This window comes from Gavia stellata, chromosome 4 (genome assembly GCF_030936135.1).
Source record: "Gavia stellata isolate bGavSte3 chromosome 4, bGavSte3.hap2, whole genome shotgun sequence".
Taxonomy (NCBI): domain Eukaryota; kingdom Metazoa; phylum Chordata; class Aves; order Gaviiformes; family Gaviidae; genus Gavia; species Gavia stellata.
The window spans coordinates 25,184,496-25,205,311 of record NC_082597.1 but is presented as its reverse complement, the minus strand read 5'-3'; the positions used below and the strand labels follow the sequence as shown (position 1 = coordinate 25,205,311).

The 20,816-nt window shown below is 36.7% G+C and overlaps 1 protein-coding gene across 1 annotated transcript in view; it reads right to left on the bottom strand.

Annotated features, from left to right (window-relative positions):
• Positions 1–3,436: 3,436 nt before the first annotated feature.
• WASL (WASP like actin nucleation promoting factor) overlaps positions 3,437–20,816 on the bottom strand; it is a 49,141-nt gene continuing 31,761 nt past the window's right edge. The window contains exons 5-11 of the mRNA XM_059816130.1: positions 19,536–19,559; positions 14,429–14,597; positions 11,271–11,313; positions 10,726–10,879; positions 6,972–7,492; positions 5,738–5,846; positions 3,437–4,313 (exon numbers count right to left, since the gene is read on the bottom strand). Coding sequence (XP_059672113.1) covers positions 4,252–4,313; positions 5,738–5,846; positions 6,972–7,492; positions 10,726–10,879; positions 11,271–11,313; positions 14,429–14,597; positions 19,536–19,559 — 1,082 coding nt within the window. The 3' untranslated portion in view covers positions 3,437–4,251. The remainder of the gene's footprint in view (positions 4,314–5,737; positions 5,847–6,971; positions 7,493–10,725; positions 10,880–11,270; positions 11,314–14,428; positions 14,598–19,535; positions 19,560–20,816) is intronic.

Genomic DNA, 20,816 nt, shown 5'->3' with positions numbered 1-20,816 from the left:
TCATGCCTCAAGAATTTCACTCCAAAGAGACTCCAAAAACTGTTCAGAGCACTAGCAAAAAGGCCCTGAAGTATGTTTGTCAGTATTAATAGATAAAAAGCACAATAAACACAAAATATCTAGCTTCACAATTTCACATGTGTATTAAGCTATTTATAGATAGGTAAGTCCAGCAGGTATTACCCAAAACTATGTTAAGAGAAAAATTTCAATAGCTGATAAATTACTATTCTAGCCGGTTACTCCACAAACACTGTAAAATTCAGCATGAAATAATATTTGTCAGAAAACAAATCATTATTTATATTTTGGTACTGATGCAATGATTCTAATTCTCAACAGGTATCTGCATTAGTTTCAAATCTATGATTTCAAACAACTAATGGCTTGTTTTTTCAAACACAAAATAGCAGACGTGCCATAGCATTTTTGGTGCTTAAAAAGAAGAAAGTCTCTTCCACAACTGTATAAATATGTTCAAACTTTTGAACACTACCTTAGAGAGAAGTATCAGGCTTAAACATGGACATTAAACCTCCATAGCTCATGTTCTAGTTCTTACTACCTTATCCATTCCTTTTCCTCACTCACAAGAAAACTCCAGGCAGTAAACAAATACATAGCAACAGGAGTCCTTACTGCAGTGCTAGAGGATAACACTGTTCCTTTGAGAGACAGAGGTTTAGTATCTTCTAAGCTTCCCTAAACCATTTTCACTTTTCTATAAATAAAGCTGCTTATCACTGCACTTAAGCTTCAGGAACTTTAATTAGACCAGGAATTCCTCTGATGATTAGATAAAGGCTGTTGTAATGGATTGGTAACACTCTTAAACAAAGGAAAAAGGATCTCTCCTCCTTTTTCCTCTTTACATATATCTTACTTGTGAAAGTAACCATTGTTGAAAAAAAAAAATTGAAAGAAAAGCCTCCTTTCAGAAGCATGTTTTAAGCTTCTGTTTACTAAGTGCAGAGGAAATAATTATATACCTCAGCACACCCTGGAAGTAACAATTCCAACTTTGCCTTGCACTTAAGAACTAAAAAAAAAATCACAGGAGTACTAAACCTCAAAAGAAAGTGTACACCAGGTAAAAATTTGAAATGCTGGACTCTTCAACTGCTTTAGAGGAGGAAAGCAGACTTCTGAAGTGTCCTGAGCTCAAACATTACAATATGCAAGGCAAAGATTTACATCTGTAAAAACCTCCTAAGTTAGAGCATTCATTAACAAGAGTTAACTATTTAGTAGTCCTTCTAGAGTGTTTATTAATGAAGCCATGTTTGTTTGACCTTGAACTGTTGCTGGATTATGGCACTTGCCTGCAGCAGTAGCTGTTTCCAGAGAAACTGCTGAGCAGCTGTGAGATCTGCCAGGAGGACAGGGTGTCACATTCTTACTCATTGTTGTTTATTCACTAGCAGAATCCAACTTTCCAGAGACATGACAATCTACCGCGATTTGACGGCGGCTATTTACTGCTTTGTGAACTTGGCTAGGCAACCAAAGTTACTTTTAAAGCATGTAATCAATATGGAGATCTATTTTAAAAGCTGTGACACAATTGGCACTTAAAAACCACACAGTTTTACACTAGTTGGGTCAAATTAATTTTATTATGCTCCATGATGAATTGCCACCAGTGCAACATCCTATTCACTGTACATTTCAAAAATTCACATACTAAAAATGTCAGGTCAATAAATGAAAAACTGAATGATTGAGAAGTTCTTACGGATTTCATACGTACAAGTGGCTAGCTGATATTGTCTATGCACACAGAGTGTTGAGATACAAAAGCCTCATGCTAGTTTGTTAATTGCTAAGGCTATCTGGACAGTCATTTAACCAGAATATGTAAGAGAGGCCTTCATTACAGTGTTTAGCAACAATGCACCAGTATCATGAAATGCTATCCTCTGCTCATAGTGCAAGTGGCGGAGTGCTGAAGCATGCAGTTATGACTAACTTAACTGCCATTGCAGTCTTTATGCTTGAAATTTATCATGTACAAAGACTACTTTAAAGTAAATATTAACCTGGACACCACAGAATGTGAGTGTACTTTTTGTATGAAGAAAAAGAAACAGAAAACCCAAAAGCTTTCTTTGGCCAGTACCTACAAATCAAAGTTTTATTCAATAAGGTAACTTCAGAGCTCCCAAAACCTGGAATAGAAGTTTGATTAATGAACTGTGATGCTTAGTCATTAACTATATTACAGAAATTCCAATTCTGGGAACATAACAGCTAAACATATCTAGTAAGTAGCATGTTAGGAAAACCTCTAGGCCTCATCTGCTTAATTTTAAAATGCCCTATATGCAATAAAAAAATAAGGGAGTAGTGCCAGAAGTTACATGAAAGCCATACAAATATTTTCTTTATACACAAGTTCTTAACTCCACTGCCATTAGCTACCCCAGGCTGCACTTGCACTTGATCCAATGCTCAAGCCATTACAGCAGCAAAGCTAGTAGAAAGTGTTTCTAGCAGCAGAGGGCAATGCAAAAGTTACCGCAAGAAAGTGAGACCACTTGGAAATTATTTTCTCAAGTTATGTGCTTAAGTTGCTCTTGGAAGGAAGTTAGCATCCTCTGAATAATTTAACTACAACCTTACCTCTCCCACTACTTTTCAGCAACTTTCCTTTCTTCTCATGTGACTAAATTAATTCGCTAAAGACTAGGTTATAACTGGGTTAGAAATCCAAGCCATATCATGCAGGTCCAGCCTGTCAAGATCAGGTCAACACTGGGTTTCAGTCAATACAATTCTGATAACTTAAATTTAGTTTGATAGCTTGACTACAGTCAAAGACCCAGGATGCTATGCATTAACTACGCTCCAAATATGACTGACTTAACTAAACATTCTGTGTCAGATAATGTGGTTTTTAAAAACATTTGCTACCTGAAAGTTACAGTAAGTACAGTAATTAATGCTGCAGATATTAAATACCCACGTAGCATAGATTAGTATTTTGTAATAGGCAGATATGCCAACGTTTACTGCACTACAAAGTACAACTTATATAAATGTGCAAGCTGTGAAATGAGAATACCATTTTCCGTCCACTTATTCAAATACTATTCTTGTGAATCGGGTTCTTGATCTTCATCACAATCCTTGGTCTTAAAGCCAACATATGAAGACAGAATATTGCCATAAAGTTCAGCACTTATTCAAAGTGTGTATTTTGAGTTAATGGCTTTCCAACTTTATGGATGTAGGATTGGTGTTTCAGCATTTGTTGTGTACCATAACGCAAAGACTGCAAAGTAATACCACTTATGTTTACTTTATTAGTACACCAATGTCCTACAAATTTTAAAAAGTAATTAAACATTGAAGCAAGCATTAAACGCAGCCCTTCAGCCTGAAAAACCACATAAAATTTATTTTAAAAATAAATCAAACTGTAGCAATTGCCAGCCTCCAGTTTAGCCCCCAGTAATTTACACTTCCTTCATTCTGAAAGTAAGAGCTGGGAAGGAGAAAAAAGAAAAAAACCTGAACTTGTCTGCATCAGAGATGCCTTTACCACTATTACAGTGTAAAGCCACCCTGTTTAGCTTCAGACAGAGTTCCCTAATTGAAGGATTTAATTACTACTGCTGTTCAATAGCAGTCAGTATTGCTACAGTTGGGGCAAGGTATCTTCACAACTAGCTGTGCATTTCTGTAGTGATTTTGGTTTATGTAAAGCTTACTGCTAAGATTTGAACTGCAATGTCGTGATGTATTTGAAACCATGCAATAGTATAAACCAGCCTCAACATTCATGTAGCATTGTATTTGAAATGAAGGGGCTAAATAAACTAAGAGCTGCATCACTTAAAGAACATAGTGCTATACTAGGTTTTAATAAGAAAATTTAGATACAGAAAAAGTAGGGTATGAAAATAGTGTTTTCCTTCTTGCGTTATAACTAAATTACATTAAGGTTTTTGTCAGTCTCACATATTACATTTAAACTCCCTTATTGATGGAATGGAAAGTATTCACATGTACATGATCATCCAGGTGTAAACTTGCACACATTAACAGGGAGTAGCTTTGTAGAGGATTATGACAAACCTTTACAGATTAAATGAGGTATTGCACAGATTAATAAAAAAGCAAAAGGCAACAAAAATATACAGCAAATTGGTAGAACATTTACATGATAATTTTACAGAATCCATAGACAGAAAGTAGTGTTTAGTATATCATTCACCTTAAAAAATATATATATATAATAATATATGATCAATCATCCCATTCGTCATCATCCTCAAAGTCTTCTTCATCATCTTCATCCTCATCTTCATCTGTAAGACAAAAAAAGGCAATTCTCTTGCATACACCAAATTAACATGACAAAAGTGTTATTGATTTCTCCCACAACTTCCTGGAAACAGAACAGTAAGTTCAAGGAGGTCACGACAATACATTTGATAATACTCTATTTTAAGATTCCTAGACATGACATTCAGTTTAGATAGATATTGGCAGAAAGTTAAATCTAATTTGTTTCCTTTCTCACTCCTTTCTCCAGGTAGGAAAAATGTGTCTTGTTTTCTGCTATGAGAAAAAGAATCAGAAGTTCTCATTTAACACCTACTACCTGTGACTTTCTTAGAGAATGTGAGTGGCCAGCTTGTTCCAGGCTGGGTTTTAAATTTCAAGGACAGATTAATTTCTGAAATGTAAGAACTGCTTCCCCAGGTTTATTACATAAGAGGATTTCTGTTTACTGTACAAGCAGATAAAAAAAATTTTGTGAGCTAAAGTCTGTTGTGGTTTCTGGAATACCCCAAGCTGCGTAACGCACATCAACTTCAACATCAATGTTTGTTGTTAACTTTATTCAGCCTTCCATTTTTTAAATTATGATACATATAAAAATATTGTAGCCTTTTAAAATTAAACTTACTTGTTAGGCAAGACATTTACTTCCCTAGGAAAACGCTGCATTTAGCACCCTTCTGGTATTTATTTAATATACCAAAATTGGAGATTACTACGTAGGGGAGCAAAACAACAAACTATAATGCACTTAGTCAGTCAACGGTCTGCAGATTGCAAGTGCAGTTTTGGTATCAAGGCAAGCTCTGGAAGAAAAATATATCAAAGCCTAAACCAGAACAGATGTAACCAAACAGCTGCACTGCAGCTACTGAACTGCATTTATTACAAGCTGGTATTTGAGAAATGCAAATCCTCTTGCAGCCGTACTTTTTCCAAGCACTGAAGTGTGAAAAGTTGATTCAGTACAAGCATGGGACTTGTCAGGTAACACTAGTTATCTGATCATCATCCAGCAGGTGGCACCCAAAGCACACTGGAAGTTACAGTTTTAAGAGCATGGACCTTTGCAAGAACTTTGGGTTCTAGAAACAGAAAGCATTAAAAATCTTCCTTCCAAAATATTTTGACAACTTATTTCATCAGACATCTAGTGGATAAAAATAAGTCAGTTGTAAAAAAAAAAAACCAAACCAAACTTTATAAGGATATTAACCTTGATTACTAATTTTTAATTCAGTATTACTGCAAACTACTACACACCAGTAATTATTCAAAGTAGCATGAAGTAACCATTCAATCCATTGCTAGGGGTCTCCCTAGAGCATTCTGGCTTGGACTATATGCTGAAATTCATGCTTTTTTTCAACAATGTTTTATGTTGACTAGAAGTGTTAACTCTTGAAAACCTGACACCGTGAGGTCAGAAAAATTCCATCAGACTCACCTGAAGAATGAATGGCTTTGCTCCTTTTCTGCATAACTTCCATTAATGCACCCACAATTCCTGAGGTGGGTGCAGGTGTAGGTGGTGCACTCTCCTGACCATCAGATACCTTGGAAAAAGGGATACATTAGAAAGATGCAATTAGCAAAACAGAACCTGTGTATTTCGAGACAAACTTCCTTGTAAGATTAATGAGTTTCTTTTCAGCCGGAAGGAAGAGTGAAACTGCAGTTTGTTTCTTTAGCTCAAGCTAAGTTTTTATTATAAAGAAGTCAACCTTTTATCTTTTGACATGTAACACAGATGTAGTTAGTCCATACTCAAGATTAAATATTTCAGCTCTGACTATCTTGAAGTGAGCGCTCAGCTAAAGGAAAGCTTCTTAATACGGTTGTACAGGCATGACTTGTGTGGCTGCATAATTGTTATTTATTTTATCCTTGGTATATACCACAAAATATTTTTTCTTGTTTGGGTTTGTTAACCAGGTCTGCTTTGGGTTGATAATCCCTTCTGAAAGTAATAGACTTTGATACTGCATTCCTGTAATGGCAAATACTAACATGCCCTCACACTTTTTACATCAGAAGCCGAAAATGCAGGAGAGTGGCAAAAAAAAAAAGTACCTATATGCAAAATTATTTTGAAGATACTCAGTGACGTCAAGAAGAAATAGTAATAGTAATAGCCTGAGCTTCAGCAGGAACAGCAGACGCGTTCCTCAAGGGTGGCACTTTTCCAGACACAGGCAGCCACCTTCTTACAAGCCTCAACATTTGCAGAGCACAGGTCCATTTTAAGATGGAAAATTAAATAAATAAATAAGAAAAAAATTCTAGTGTTTGCCTTCCACTACGATTACTGCTGAACTCATCCCCTGCAATTGTTTAGACAATGTTACTGAAATATTCAGGAGACTGGCAATCTTTCATAGTTCTTGCGAAAGTTCTTTACAGCCATGATACTATGGTATCATCATTGTAGGATTTATGCTTAAAGCTTTACTGAAAAGTGATAAATGAGTTTGAAACAAGGATAATTTCACGCACCAATACTCATCGATAGCAAATATGCCTTCTAAGCCTTTTCTCAGTACTACCTTTTAAAGCATCACTTCAAAAACTAAAAATTATGATCCAGCCCAAAACAGAGCCACAAGTTACTGTTCACACTGCAATACTGCAGCCGTTTGCAAGTCCCAAGGGGACACAGATGAGAAACAGCTTTTACTCACAGATTTCAGCTGTATACCCTGTCGTATCTGGTCTAACAGTGCATCTCTTCCTGAGCAGGACACTGGTCGACTGTTCTGTTCTACTTTCTTTAACTGAGCTCCTTCTCTGATTTGATCCAAGAGTGCTGCTTTGTTTCCTGCAGGAACTGGAAGCTGGTGATCAACCTCTGAAGGAAGGCCTGGTGGTGGAGGAGGACCAGGAGGGGGTGGAGGAGGAGGAGGTGGTGGAGGAACAGATGACCCACTTGCCGGTGGTGGCGGCGGTGGAGGAGGGCCGGATGGTGCAGATGATGAATGCACTGGTGGTGGTGGAGGATACATCCTGTTGGGAGGAGGTGGGGGCACTGTGGCACCAGGTCTAGATGGAGGTGGGGGTGGAGGTGCTGCTGTGGGAGCTCTTGAAGGAGGTGGAGGTGGTGCTCCTCGGCCCCTAGCAGGGGGAGGAGGAGGGCCGGAGCTATGGGGAGGTGGTGGTGGAGGTGGAGGGGGTCCTCCTCTGCACGGTGGTGGTGGAGGTGGAGCTGAAATGAAACAAAACAACTTACAATTACATGCTATTCAATAGACGTAAGTCTTTCAGAGACTAGCAGAAAAAAGGCTTTGCCTTGCCTTTTGCAAGGATCTCTGTGCCTGTGCAAATTTTACCAATTTTGGATAAGTTGAATATAAACTATGCTTACATGAATGCAAAGCAAGCTGAATACAGCCCCTATGTCTGTCGTGTATTTTGTAAAAGACTCAACACTGCAGGAAGCAAGTGCAACACACAAAAAGACTAATTAAAGTCACAAAACAACCTTGGTCATTAATTTTGGTTTGGTCCTATGGTAGTAATTGTCTTCATAATCCAAGCATATCTTAAATTAGTGTTTCAATTTCTCATGACAAAATGCAGAAAAATTTCAAAAGAATCCTCTACAATTTTGTTGAGCTAGGACAGAAGGCAAGAGAACGAAGTTTTAAAAAATACACTTTCAGTGAAATATAGAATTTCCACTGTATATCCATTATTTTATTAGGGAATTGCAGAGGCAAGTATTTTCTGAAGCATCATCTTCTAATAACAAAAAACCTACTAATGCATAACAATGCAGCATAAACTGACTCTTAGTCCCTTTTACTGAAAATTAGTCCCAACAATATATTTATGGAAGAGACTGTAGAAAGGAAACAACTTCAGGGCTACCTCAATGCACAAGATAATTTCTATACGAAGTGGCCTTGAAATGTACTTGCTCTGCTAATGGCATTTTAAATAGCACCGTTTCATTTCTTCTTCCATTAAGCATCCGATGGCTTATGGTACTTTAGGTTGTGTGGTTGTTGCATGTAACTACTTAATAATCCAGGTGCCATCATACAACTAAGCAAATTCACATTTGAATTCATATGCTTTGATAACAAAAAGGGTATTACACTCAAGATACTTCTTTACCTCTTCTATTACCTCCTTCCTATTACATGCTGAGAAAGTAGACTGTCTGCACTGGAATAGAGAGGGGACACACCTAAAAAAAGGGATTTTGAGGAAGTAGGAGACACTAGTGCCTCAGTGCCTCCTTCCCTGCCCGTCTTAAAAAAACATACCCCTCCTAAAATTATGCGTTACGTTCTTAAGTTCCACAAACTGCTCTGTTTTCTTCCGTCCCTTCAAAAGGACAACATGGGGAGAATCTCCTCTCAAACTTCATATATTTTGCAAGAGACATACTGCCAACATTCTTGATTTTAAAAAAATCCCACCACTTTTTGGCTGACATGACCATAGTTTCCTTTTTGGCCATCGGAGGCCGGTATTTTCAAACACAACTCACTTGGCAAGCACTACAGATAGTTCTTCTGTATTACTGAAAAGATATATAACATGGTCATGCTCCAGAATCTGTAGTGTCTGTAGATTTTGAACAGAAGATTTAAGTTTCCCTGTGGGGAAAGGTTTTATTTACATCGTATATAGAGAGGTATGGGATATTCAATCTGTGGAAACAGAGTTCAGGAGTTTTTATAAGGCTTGTCTGTACTCAGCTGGAGTGAAATGAGGGAGGAGGAGCAAGGAGGGAGCACCATTACCTCATCCTCTCTCCCTCCCCCCCAAACAGATGGTACAAGCAAAGCAAGAAAATAATTTATTTTTTTATAAATGCATATTAATCTAAACATGGCTGTTAACAAAAAAAAGTATGTAAAATCTTCTATTGATGGTATTGTCACTAAAAAAACCCCAACCAACCGTATCAAAACTAGGAAAAGGGCAGGAAAAATGAAAAAGTAACTTCTGTCTGAGCAGAACATGTCTGCAACTCTCTAGTCAGCATCCTAGCAGGGTGAATATGTAAGCACAGAAATTCTTGCAATAAAACACAGAAAAATGTGTTTCAGTTGAGAAGGAACACTTCAAACAGCAGTCAAACCTACACATCAAATAACATAACTGCGGATAAACCGCATGAAATACTGTATATTTTATCTACCTCCATCAAAAAAGCACAGAGGTAGATTATTATCATGCGTGTTAAAGATGAGGCAGCTTTTCTTTCAATTGCATACATGCAAGTGGCCGTAACATGAAGTTGACATATATGTAATAGAAAAATAGACATTTTTAAAGTATTTTAAGCTAGTCGTAAGACTCCAAGGCAAGTCTTCTCAATCCAATTTTACGGTCAGCAGTCTGGGATCAACAACTCTGTAAACGTTTAAACAGAGTTAAGATTATATAAAGAAATTGACAGATTTCTTACTGAGAAAAAAAATCGTAATTGAAATTTTGCTTGCAATTTAACTACGAAGTTTGACTATAATTTTTAGTATTGCAGTCAAACAGATGTGGACTAAGGTTTCTCATCTAGGAAAGAAATAACACAGCAGCATCAATACTTTGAAGCATATGCTTAGATGCCAGCTCAAATACATACCGCTCCACCGTGGGGGACCTAAGGAATAAAGTAACAAGTCATTTTACCCCAAATCTGTATCTCTTCAGTCACTCGAACAATTTATTCACTAGTTTCAAACTGATATAATTTCAATGGCATTTAAATCCTATTTCTCTTTAGAAGTGTTCTAAGCGCATTTTTGAAAGTTTGACATCGGCAGTGTAATTTTCAGACTGACTTGCTATGTTCCACTAGATAATGCATCAGCTGAGATCACATTTAAAGGTTAGACAGGAAATGGCTTAATTGAGAATTTTCTTGCAGCAGAAGCCTGCTCAAAACTAGTTCTTCTTGCATTAAAATTAGAAAAAGAACTTTTCTTCTTTACTAATATTCATATAAAATTTGCAGGTCTTTAGCTGTTGCAAGGTTTATTACACAGTACTGCCAGGGTAAATGGGCACCACACATACACCTGTCAGATGTGCTACTACTATAACTGACAACAGCAATATTGCTTCTAAGATTTTAATTTTTTTATAAGATTGAGATTATAAAATAAAAATGCAACATACACTGTCTGAAAAATCTATATGGAATATACTGCATAGTTTTACAGTCGGACCAAGTGTTACTGGAAATTACTTAACTGAGACAGGTAAGATCCTTATTTGTTAGGGAACTCTCATGGGTCACGCATGAACATTTTTACATAGCGTATGGTATACAGAAACATTATGAAATCCAATGCAACTGCGGTGTCATTAAGTCCAGAAAAGAGAATCAAAAATTGCTGATCATCAACAGCTTCCACTCTAATATCCTTCAGGCAAAAAACATCCTGCTAATTTTTACAAGGAAATAAAAAGGAATCCCACCTTGTCTGCGCAATTCATTTTTAACAGCTTCCACACCTCCTGTTTTTTCAATGAAATCGTATATGACCTTTGAAGTTTCTTTGTCTTTCAGTTGAGCCTCTGAAATTCCACACAGATCAAATAGGTTTTTCAGTTCTGGGTCTAAGTTGTTCACCTGCAAGTCAGATACATTAGTTTTAAAATAGCTTGAAATAGAAGAATTTTTAAAAATATTACTTGTATTGAGGAGAAAAAACCACGTAGTTAAAAGGAACAGCAAAACCAAGGACATGTCTCTGGGTTGACTTTTCAGCCAGAAAGGACTATTTTAGAAGAGACAAGTACCTTGCACAAAAACAAGTTTTGCATGTTTTCCCCTCAATCCCAGATCTCTCCTATCCCATTCTACTCCAACATCTCTGTATGTTTGAATCATATTATAAAATCACAATTTATAACTATTTTGATCTACAGTTAAGTTTATTTAATGCCCATCTTCACAACTTGCATTAAAAAGCCTCTAAAGCTTTTAATTATTGTCTTGAATAATTTACTAAATTACTTACATCAAAACCTGTGTTTGGATCCCAACCAACATGTCCAATGTGTCTAAAAAAGCAGAAAAATCCACTTAGTCAGCATAAAAAGGACCTTGTTAACTAAAATAACAGGACACCAAGATAACTAGAGATTACTACCAGCTTCTACCTCCAGGCTTATAAGACACTAAGCAATTCTTACTTCTCAGTGCCTCGCTTGAGAACAGAATAGTAAAACTTCCTTTACTCCCACTTTTTGTCTTGTGTCAAAAAGATCAAGTGGAGAAGTCATTTTCCTCCCTTAGGTTATGGTCTGTGGCAAAACACGAAGGCTCCATGCCACCCTGTGGTGCATATGGATAGTGATGTAAGGACTGCACGGAGATCAAGGGAGGAGTCTGGCCTTTATACAGTAACTGGACTTCGAGCTACTGCCAAGGTCTTGATCATGCAGCTGGAAAATGTCCTCCTCCCTACCATCGCTGTTTGTTCTTTTATGTCCCTTCTCCCATTCACTTCCTTCTTTCAAAGAAAAGTCAGGACTGTTTTCAGTCGCCATCTTCCTAGGCTTCTAGTAGCTATTTCATATGGCTACTAAAGTATTGTTTTATGTGATGCTATAATCAGCTAAAAAGGCAGAAGAATTTGTGCCCCTCCAAGCTACTTCATGGAACTGCTGTTGGCTATAGAACTATCATGTTACCAGCACTCCGTGTTTCGGGTTTCTTTTTGCCAATGGCCAGTTCTAGAAACACAACAGAGTCTTCAGGAAGTCCAGCTGAGACTTTTAAAAACACCAGGTGAGCCATTAGTAGCCAACACAGTCTAGACTAAGCTTGTCAAATTACAAGGCTTGTTTCACTGCCCTTATACAGTGCCTAGTGCAACAGACCTTGTGTTTTTGCTTGGGTCTGTCAGTACCACCAACGGCACAAGTTTTCTTAATGAGATTACTGAAGCTCAATGATCAATTCTGGTCTTGGTATAACTATGATTAGTTAACTACTTAGTTTGAGGGGCAAGAAGTAAAAAGTCTGGTTTAAAAATTACATTATGCTACAGAAAAGGCAAAAAAGGGAAGCCCTCTGTTTTGCCTAAATATTTAAATGCCTTTCACTACCAAAATATAGGATGATTTATTGATTATGGAATTTTGGATGTTAAGCTACGGCTTGCTTCACATAAATTAGATACACATTTCCTAAGACATAGTCTCATATACAATTGTAATGTATTAACTGGAAGTTGACAGAAATTTACCAGCAAATACAATCTTACCCATCTATCTCTGCATATCTGTGCAATTCATGATGCCCTTTTAAGAGGTTGTGAGCATACAATTCAGAGCTTAGTGTACTTAATTATGTTATTTAAAAGAATGTATACAGCAGTAAGTTATATTAGTGTTAAATATAGTTTGATTATTTTTTCTCAGAACACTGAAAGTCCACATCTATCTAATAGAAGACATTTTTAAATGGTATCTACTGATTGCAACTTTGATCCAGCATAAACAAACACTGACAGTGTTGGTCTTCACCAGTATCACAGCTCAAGTTACATACAAGTTATCCTACTGGCATATTTGCCTAACAGTACCAAACGCCAACTCCCATACATTTGTACAAAACCAGCAATTAAAGTATCTTACACAGTACGATGACACTTAGCTGCACTCTACAGGAAACTTAACTAGGCCTTAAGCTGAACAAAATAGACTTTCAATCTTCTTTTGCAAAAGTTCACCACTTACAATTTAATGTTATATTTAATGACATGGGAACATATCTTTTGTGTGAACTTCATTAAATATGTTATCATCTTATTCTCAGCTTCTCTAGGTCTCCTTTAATATTTTATGAGTGCAATGGTCAGAACCTGACACACATTATAAACAAAGTCTCAAATTCATTTTATATCTGCGCTGCTGCACAACCCCTTCCACAAATTCTGATCAGATGCAAGACACACTAATGCAAATCATTACTTGCAATTTTGTCCACATATGCTGAAGTATACATCCATAGAGCTACAACAGTGACCAGCTACCAATCACTATTCAATATTCTTTCTTTCATGCTTCCTTCTTTTCTGCATTTTTCAGTTTAAGTGACATTAATAGATGCAGCACTTCACTGATACTCAGGTCAGAAAGAACGTGGTTGATATCTGAATTGTCTAAGCACAATCTGGTTAGGGAAGCATTTTAGCGCACCTCTCCTTTTACTTTCTGTCCACTATCCCATTCTACAGAGCACTCTCTCAAAACACGGTGCAGTAACATTACCGTAACTGGTAATACCAGCATTACTTCTATGGAGTTTTATTCTGGGAAGGCACATCAGTGGAAGTGATGAAAAATAATGGTTCAAAAGAACAAGACATTCACCTGGCATGTCAACCTCACATTGGTTTTCTAATACTTCACAGAAACTGATCTTTCCTGTAGCTAACTCAAGCTCTTTAAATTCCTGTTGCTGTAGCAAATAAAGTACACTTATTTTAAAAGGCAGAAGATTAAAATATCGAACTACAGTTCAGGAAAACAATAGTTAATTCATTAAAGTGACCAAAACAAAGTTTCATGAAAGTGAAGCTTAAAATGATACATCATAACTATTCTAAAAGATTGAAGCTACATAAGAAACAATATTACAAAAAATCCAACACATTCCTAAGAGGTGTATACATGCAGGTTGTACTTACATCACAAGATACGGGTACTAGCCCACATAGTGGAATCAATAAGTTTGTAAACAGAAAGCCAGAGATAAAAATGTGGCTATGACATTTCTGCTGCTATAAGAAGTCACAGCTGTTAAGAATAACAGTGTTAAAGAGCTGAACATTGAGGCTGAATATGAGTCTGCACTGAGCTGACTACTTCAATATGGCATCTTTATGCAGCCGGATTGTTTTCTAAGCTATTTTAGGATAGCAAGTTACTTTTTGTTTGCAGCTGCAGTGAACTCGTCACCTGTGTATAAGCTAACCTGCTTTTAAACCCCACAGCATTCCGGCTAGCATTCACTGTAGTTCAGGTTACACACAACAGTCACACATTCAAGTCTTGAGCATTTGCAAGTGTAATTGACATAAAAAAACCCAAAACCCACACACAACAAAACAAACCCCCCCAACATAAAAACCCACCCACCAAAAACCAAACCCAAAACAGTCCTTACTGGAAATTAGATGGTGTTCCAATATCTGCCTTTGTCAATCTTCTCTTTTTAGTTTTGCCTTTCTTCTTTTCTTTGGTATATGAAATATTGTTGACTTGTGGAGTATAAAACCTATTAGTTGTAATTTCCGGGTTTTTGATATCAACAGTTGCCATTGGTAGATTTGGGCCTGTGAAGGTAACGTACAGGATTTTTACTATTGTGTTTCAACAAAGCGATGAACTTTTTTTTTAGTGGCAAAATACTTGTACTGTAGCCATCACTCTACATGCCACATGCATCCGTCTGGGTTCTCGTTGTCAGGCGCATAGACTAAGTTACTTGCTGAAGAAAAAAAAAAAATGTTGCTATAGCAGAGCAATGGCAGAAAAATTTTCTAAGCTAGAATTTGTTTTTTGCAGATTTGCCAGAGAATGTAATTTTAACCTAAAGAGTTTTCATGTGCACAAGAACACATGGAATGAGACACATTAAGGTACAGCATAGCTACAAACCTAGACAAGATCAAAGAAGTGAGTGCCATAAACAGTAACACCCATCCCACCATTACCTTGGCAGCACAGTAAACTGATCTTCAAGGAGAGGGAACCTTTGCTTAGTAAGTCCCAAGTGGGAATGCTTTCTGCCATCGCACACAGGACTAGAATATCACAAGAACTTCGGAAGGCTACTCTGGACACAGTATAGACTTCAAATGTAGGACAATATCTATGAAACTGTTCAGGATTTCTTATGTCTTGCTCTAACAGGTTTGCGAAATAATTGAAGTCCCAGATACGAAACTGAGCTTGAGGAGTAGTAACAGTACAAACAGCACCAGAAATACAAATTAACCACTCAAATTATGAATTATGTTCTCAAACCTCGTTCTTCATTATAAAAAATTCTGAATTATTACTCTAGTCACTTAAAATGCATCTGAATTATACTCCTGCCAACTGTAGCATTTTAGTACTATGTTACTTGTATAATACTAGCAAATAAACAAACCTAGCATATTTTCCACTCAGGTTTTTTAGCTTTGACAGAAGGTAACTCTTGATGTAAGCAAGTGGCACTAGTATTTAAATACTGAGAGGCAATTTATGCATTTTTCATACACATATATATGCGTGTATATATACACAGACATATGCATGCATTTTTAAAGAAACCTGCAAGAAGGATAAGTAATTTCAGTTTTGGAAGAATGAGATTAAGCAGTCAATTTAAAATCAGTTTGGCCAGAAATACTTTGAAAACATCGTCTACTTACTTGTTACCACTCAACAGTCAGCAAATCAACTAAAATAAGACTCACACACCTAGTCTTACTGGGCAGATAATAGAAATGTCTAATTAGACTTTGATAAATCTGAACCTTATTTTGACACTATTTTTCATAACTGCATTTTGTATGGATAATTCAAAGTTCTCCTAAGCATCCTGAAAGGACCAACAAGCCTTAGGTTGCACAGTCCAAAGTCCAAATCAGAAAGGCGAAGCAGACAATACAATGGATAACATAGCTGACATTTGTAGGTTAACACCTCAGTGGGAAGCATCTAGTACTGGCCGGAATAAGAAACAAGAACAGAAACACTACACTAGCATAGACAAAACTCATCTGAAAACACATGACAACTCCTACATTCCTGTAGAAGTCTTAAAGGACAAGATTTAAAACTGCATTGGAACTGCAGGAAGAACTTCTGAAGTTGAGCTGAAGTTTGATCTAGACAAGCTATGATCTAGACAACTGTTCTTGGAGAATACCAAAGCACAAACTTACCACATACGACTATGCAAAACAATTTGCATTGTTAAAGTTCTACTTACAGTTAGCATTAAATTCACTAATCATCAAATATTATCAAACCAAAACTTAACAAGTGGAGTTAAGTAAAAACTTCAGGATGAATTGAAAGTTACAGTCAATTTCATTAGATACAAACCCAAAAACACTGCAGGAATTCATTTTCACTTTAATCACCTACTATATTCTCTCTATTTTCACCTATTATATTGATATTAGTAGTTTCAACAGCTGTAATGATGTTCAAAAAGAAACATGTACCTTTGCAATGCTAGGAAGTTTGTGATATTCTTCTCAAAATTCCTAACAGTCTTTGAAAATGCACCTTTTTGCATGTAAAATCCTAAACTAACCACACATGGTTTTAACCATGTAAAGCAGCAGCCATTTGCAAACTGAAGTTTTATTCAGCTGAGCTCAAATTAAGGACTGAAAGCTTGATTCCTTGATACTAATAATATTCATACAAGAGATCACAGTAAACTCTTAAAGATGAAAATTTTTCTTACCGTTAGGTTTAGATCTTAGATGTCCACGAGGGATAAAAGAACCTTGGAAAGAATTGTACTCTTCTAGAACTGCCATATTTATATCCAGTAAAATTTTTCCCATCATAAGACATGCACCCTCCCCATCAGGTGTAGACAGCTCAATAAATGAAGATGAGAGAGGCATATAGAGCTCATCGTTAGGAAGTACCTGACAGTACAGTGGCCTTAAGCATCCACTGTTATCAATATCTGTGACATCTTCAGAAGGGGCTCCAGAAAATGTAGTACAGAACATTTTGAAATGTTAATTTTATGAAATTCTCCGTATTTTATTTAGAACCTCTCTAGGCATCTGTCCCAGACTACAGACAGCCCTATAATAAATGCAAACTGTTCTAGTTAACAGCTGAAACAAAATTCTGCCACATGGTTCTTAAAGATTCCCTCAAAACCTAATTCTCTGACAAATCCTTGTTTCATCCAGAACTTCACTAAGAGGTCACTTCAACCACAATAACTTTTCTCTATTTGCATAAAGAGACCTAGCTATTACAAATGAGTAGAACATAAATCCCAGGAAATTACAGACTAATACATTTTACATAACTGTTAATGCCAATTTGATTTTAATCCTGCAGTTCTAAAAAAAACAAAAAAACCCACTTAAATCCATACCACTGAAAACATCATATGAAAAGACAGAGTGCTTCTTCCATGCAGCTTCAACGTATGCAGAAAATCCAGACAAACAAGCCCCATTAAAATAAAATTCCCCACAGTATTTCAAGCATGGATCATGTGAGCACAGAAAGGTGACTGTTCTTGTTTTTCAGTTTTAAAGGTAATTATGCAGAGATACCCAGATACAAAAAAGGAGGCGTTCTTTTTTTTTTTCCCCAATAGACTTTCACTGCATATGGACAATAAAACAAAAACCAGTTGATACTACAACAGTTTTTTCCTGTTTACATGCTGATAGTATATACCTCCTCTAATATGAATTCCAAATGCTGACATGCAGAGGCTATAACCCATGCCCTGAGCATGTCTCACCTGTGACTACAGAGGACATGAACACACCTAACTCTTTGACTGCAGAGATGCCAGGCATTACAGAATTGGACAGAATCAGAAAAGGAAGGTAGACATGTTGTGAAAGAGTACATGGACTCCCAGTGAACCAGTTTACTAAAAAAGCAGAGATGCTCAGATCTTTGACTAGTGATTATAAACCTGAAACACTAGGCATAAACCTATGTATTCCACAGAATATTCAAGATAAAGGCATGGGATCAATGAATGCAAGTTCAGTATGCAATTTTTTTCTCAAAAAAAATGTTGTTGCCTGAAGTACAGGATGAATTATGACATTATTTTAAGCACAAAAGTTTTTGTAGATTTAGTTTTCTTAAATCTTATTCCAATCATAGATAGCAAACTAGACAAATAAATTGTTTGTGTTACTGTTGGTAACATTTATGGTAGAGACAAAGGCTAAATTTTTTCTGGTAGGTGGGACTACACAGTCACCACTGCTGTTTTAATCCCCATCTGCTCTGCACACATTGCTATCAGGGATGCACCATTTAGGTGAGCAGAAGCAAACGTCGCTCAAGAGGTAGAACAGTTAAAACCTTCTGAAAGCTCAGAGAAGCTGGCAAGACAATCATGGATGGTATTACTAGGACTGTTTCAAAACTAAACAACCCAGTCCCAGTTGAAGGAATCAATACTATAAATGCCTGGTCTAAACTGATGATTGCCTAAACCTCCTCAAAACTCAATGTTTATGAAAAAGAAAGAGTAATTTTTTTTGAGACATATTCCACATGGGGGGGTGGGGCTTTATTTGGGTATAAAAAGTATCAGTAGTTCCTATAATTCAGAATTAGTTAAGGATTACCTATTTTGGTGACCTACCAAGATCCTTGGATGTCTTGGTTAGTAGAAATTTAAGACTACTTCCTCAGGCCATAAGGGGACCTCAGATGATCAGCTGACTGTACATTTGCTCAAGTAGCAAACTAACAGATACAGATATGATCTGAATCACCAACAGAAATATCATAAGAGAAATCACTTTTTAACTTCATGTGAATTTAGAACTACAAAGACTCCAAACCTGATGTTCATTAATACGCGTTTTTCACCTGATTTTAGAATAGACGGTAACAAATTTTTGGATCAAATTGATACATAGTTTTGACTCCTTCCATCAATTTAATGAGAGGATCTCCTGAGGAACCTGTATCTTCATGCCAGTGAGATGTATTCCTGAGAGGCAAATAGATTCAAATAGTCCTTCATGCAAAAAAAAGTTTGGTATTGACAAACATATGACATATGACCAAAAGGCTATGTTACACGGTTAGCCAGATACACTGAAATTGAAATTTTATCGATGTTTTATGAAATCTGTCATCATTATGCCTGCCTTTAGACAAATAGGCTAACTTTTCATATCAGCATGTTTCTGTGTAGTGCTCCTATATATTCATATTCTGAAGACCAAGCAGCAAACGCAAGGTAAAAAGTTTTCTTCTCAGTTTAAGCTGAAGGGCCTCTGTCCTATTTGCAACAAAACACGCTCCTCCGAAAAACATTCTTTACAAATGCCAGCTAAGCCACAAATCTTTCAAGCTACAACTAAACAAATACCAAAAAACAGAAACAAAACAAATATACTAGCCTCCAGAGTAAGAGTTTACTGCTTTTGCCACCACATGACTATCCTGAACAAGTCCAAAACAAAGCTATACATAAACAGTAAATGACAGCAGTAGGAAAAAATAAAATGCAGTGATTCATGCAAAAAGCTTACCATTTGGTGGGTCTCGTCTTTTTTCTGTTGAAAAAGAAAGAGAGCTATTTATTCATAGGTATCACAGGAAAAATTCATTCTCAGTTTTAGTTTCTAGTGAAGCTTTCAATGACCTTGAACTCAAACTTAAGAATCTATTAATATCCTTAAAGCCTACTTGTTGTGCAGTTGAAAAAAAGCATTACAGAATCATAAAAAAAAAAATCTTAGATAATAAGCACCAATTTCAAGTGAGCAAACTGAGTAGAAGCATAAGGAAATAGCTACTGAATTGGTTTCAGACATTCCGACTCCAAAGTAAGGTGAAATATTCACAAAGCAGCTGTTTTGGTACAACCTATCAAAGCAAGATTTTTTGAAGTGTTATGCTTTCTGATTTCCACTGAATAAGACTGTTCCTTCATTTTTATTTGAAATATAATTATCACTTTTGTACAGTATTGTACTCCCACAGAACCTAAAATATTATAACTATTTTTGGTTTTATGCAAAGAAGATAGGACATAAAGGGGCAAGACGCTTCACCTATGTTATCCAACAGGTAATTGAATAATATGGAACAGAACTAGAATCTCCTTAGTACTAATCTGATATTCTATTCACAACGGCAAACTGTTTCACTGACCATGAAGAATTTGGCTTGATGATTTCAAATATAGTTGTAAACATTTCACACCTCAGTACTCTCAGCCTATAATAGTGAACTGTCCATTAAAGGAGACTCCCCTCACTTACTATTAATTGTTATCCACCACATTTACCTACCCTGCAACCCACTACAAATAACATTTACCTACCCTGCAACTGCCAAGGTCATCAAACCTTCAGAGGAAGGTAACCAAAACCTCTTGAGAAACAACTTTTGCTGAGCAAGCCTTCTAAAGACAGACAGTTGCCTCTTAGCTCACAGCAGGTTAGTTTTAGGCACAGAGGTGGAGAACCTCTGCAAGGGTGCCTCAGCAAAAGGTATCAGGTCTGGGAGGGGCGGGGGGGAGGAAAAAAAAAAGGCTTTTTGGCCAAATACTGTGCTTTCTCTTCCTAGAATATTCAGTTTAAGAAACCACTGATGTTGTACTGCCAAAACCAACCCAAACTCAACTTCTGGAACATAATTAGAGTTTTATTTAACAACTCAGAGACAGCAAAGGAGAGTGAAGGAGTGATTGCAAGTCATTTGGCACAGAATGGGAAGCTGGCAAAAGCAGGAGGTATTCATGGGAAGTGTTAAGTGGCCTTGGGCCAAATCATGGGAATCCATTACAATTTTCCTTAGAAGAAAGA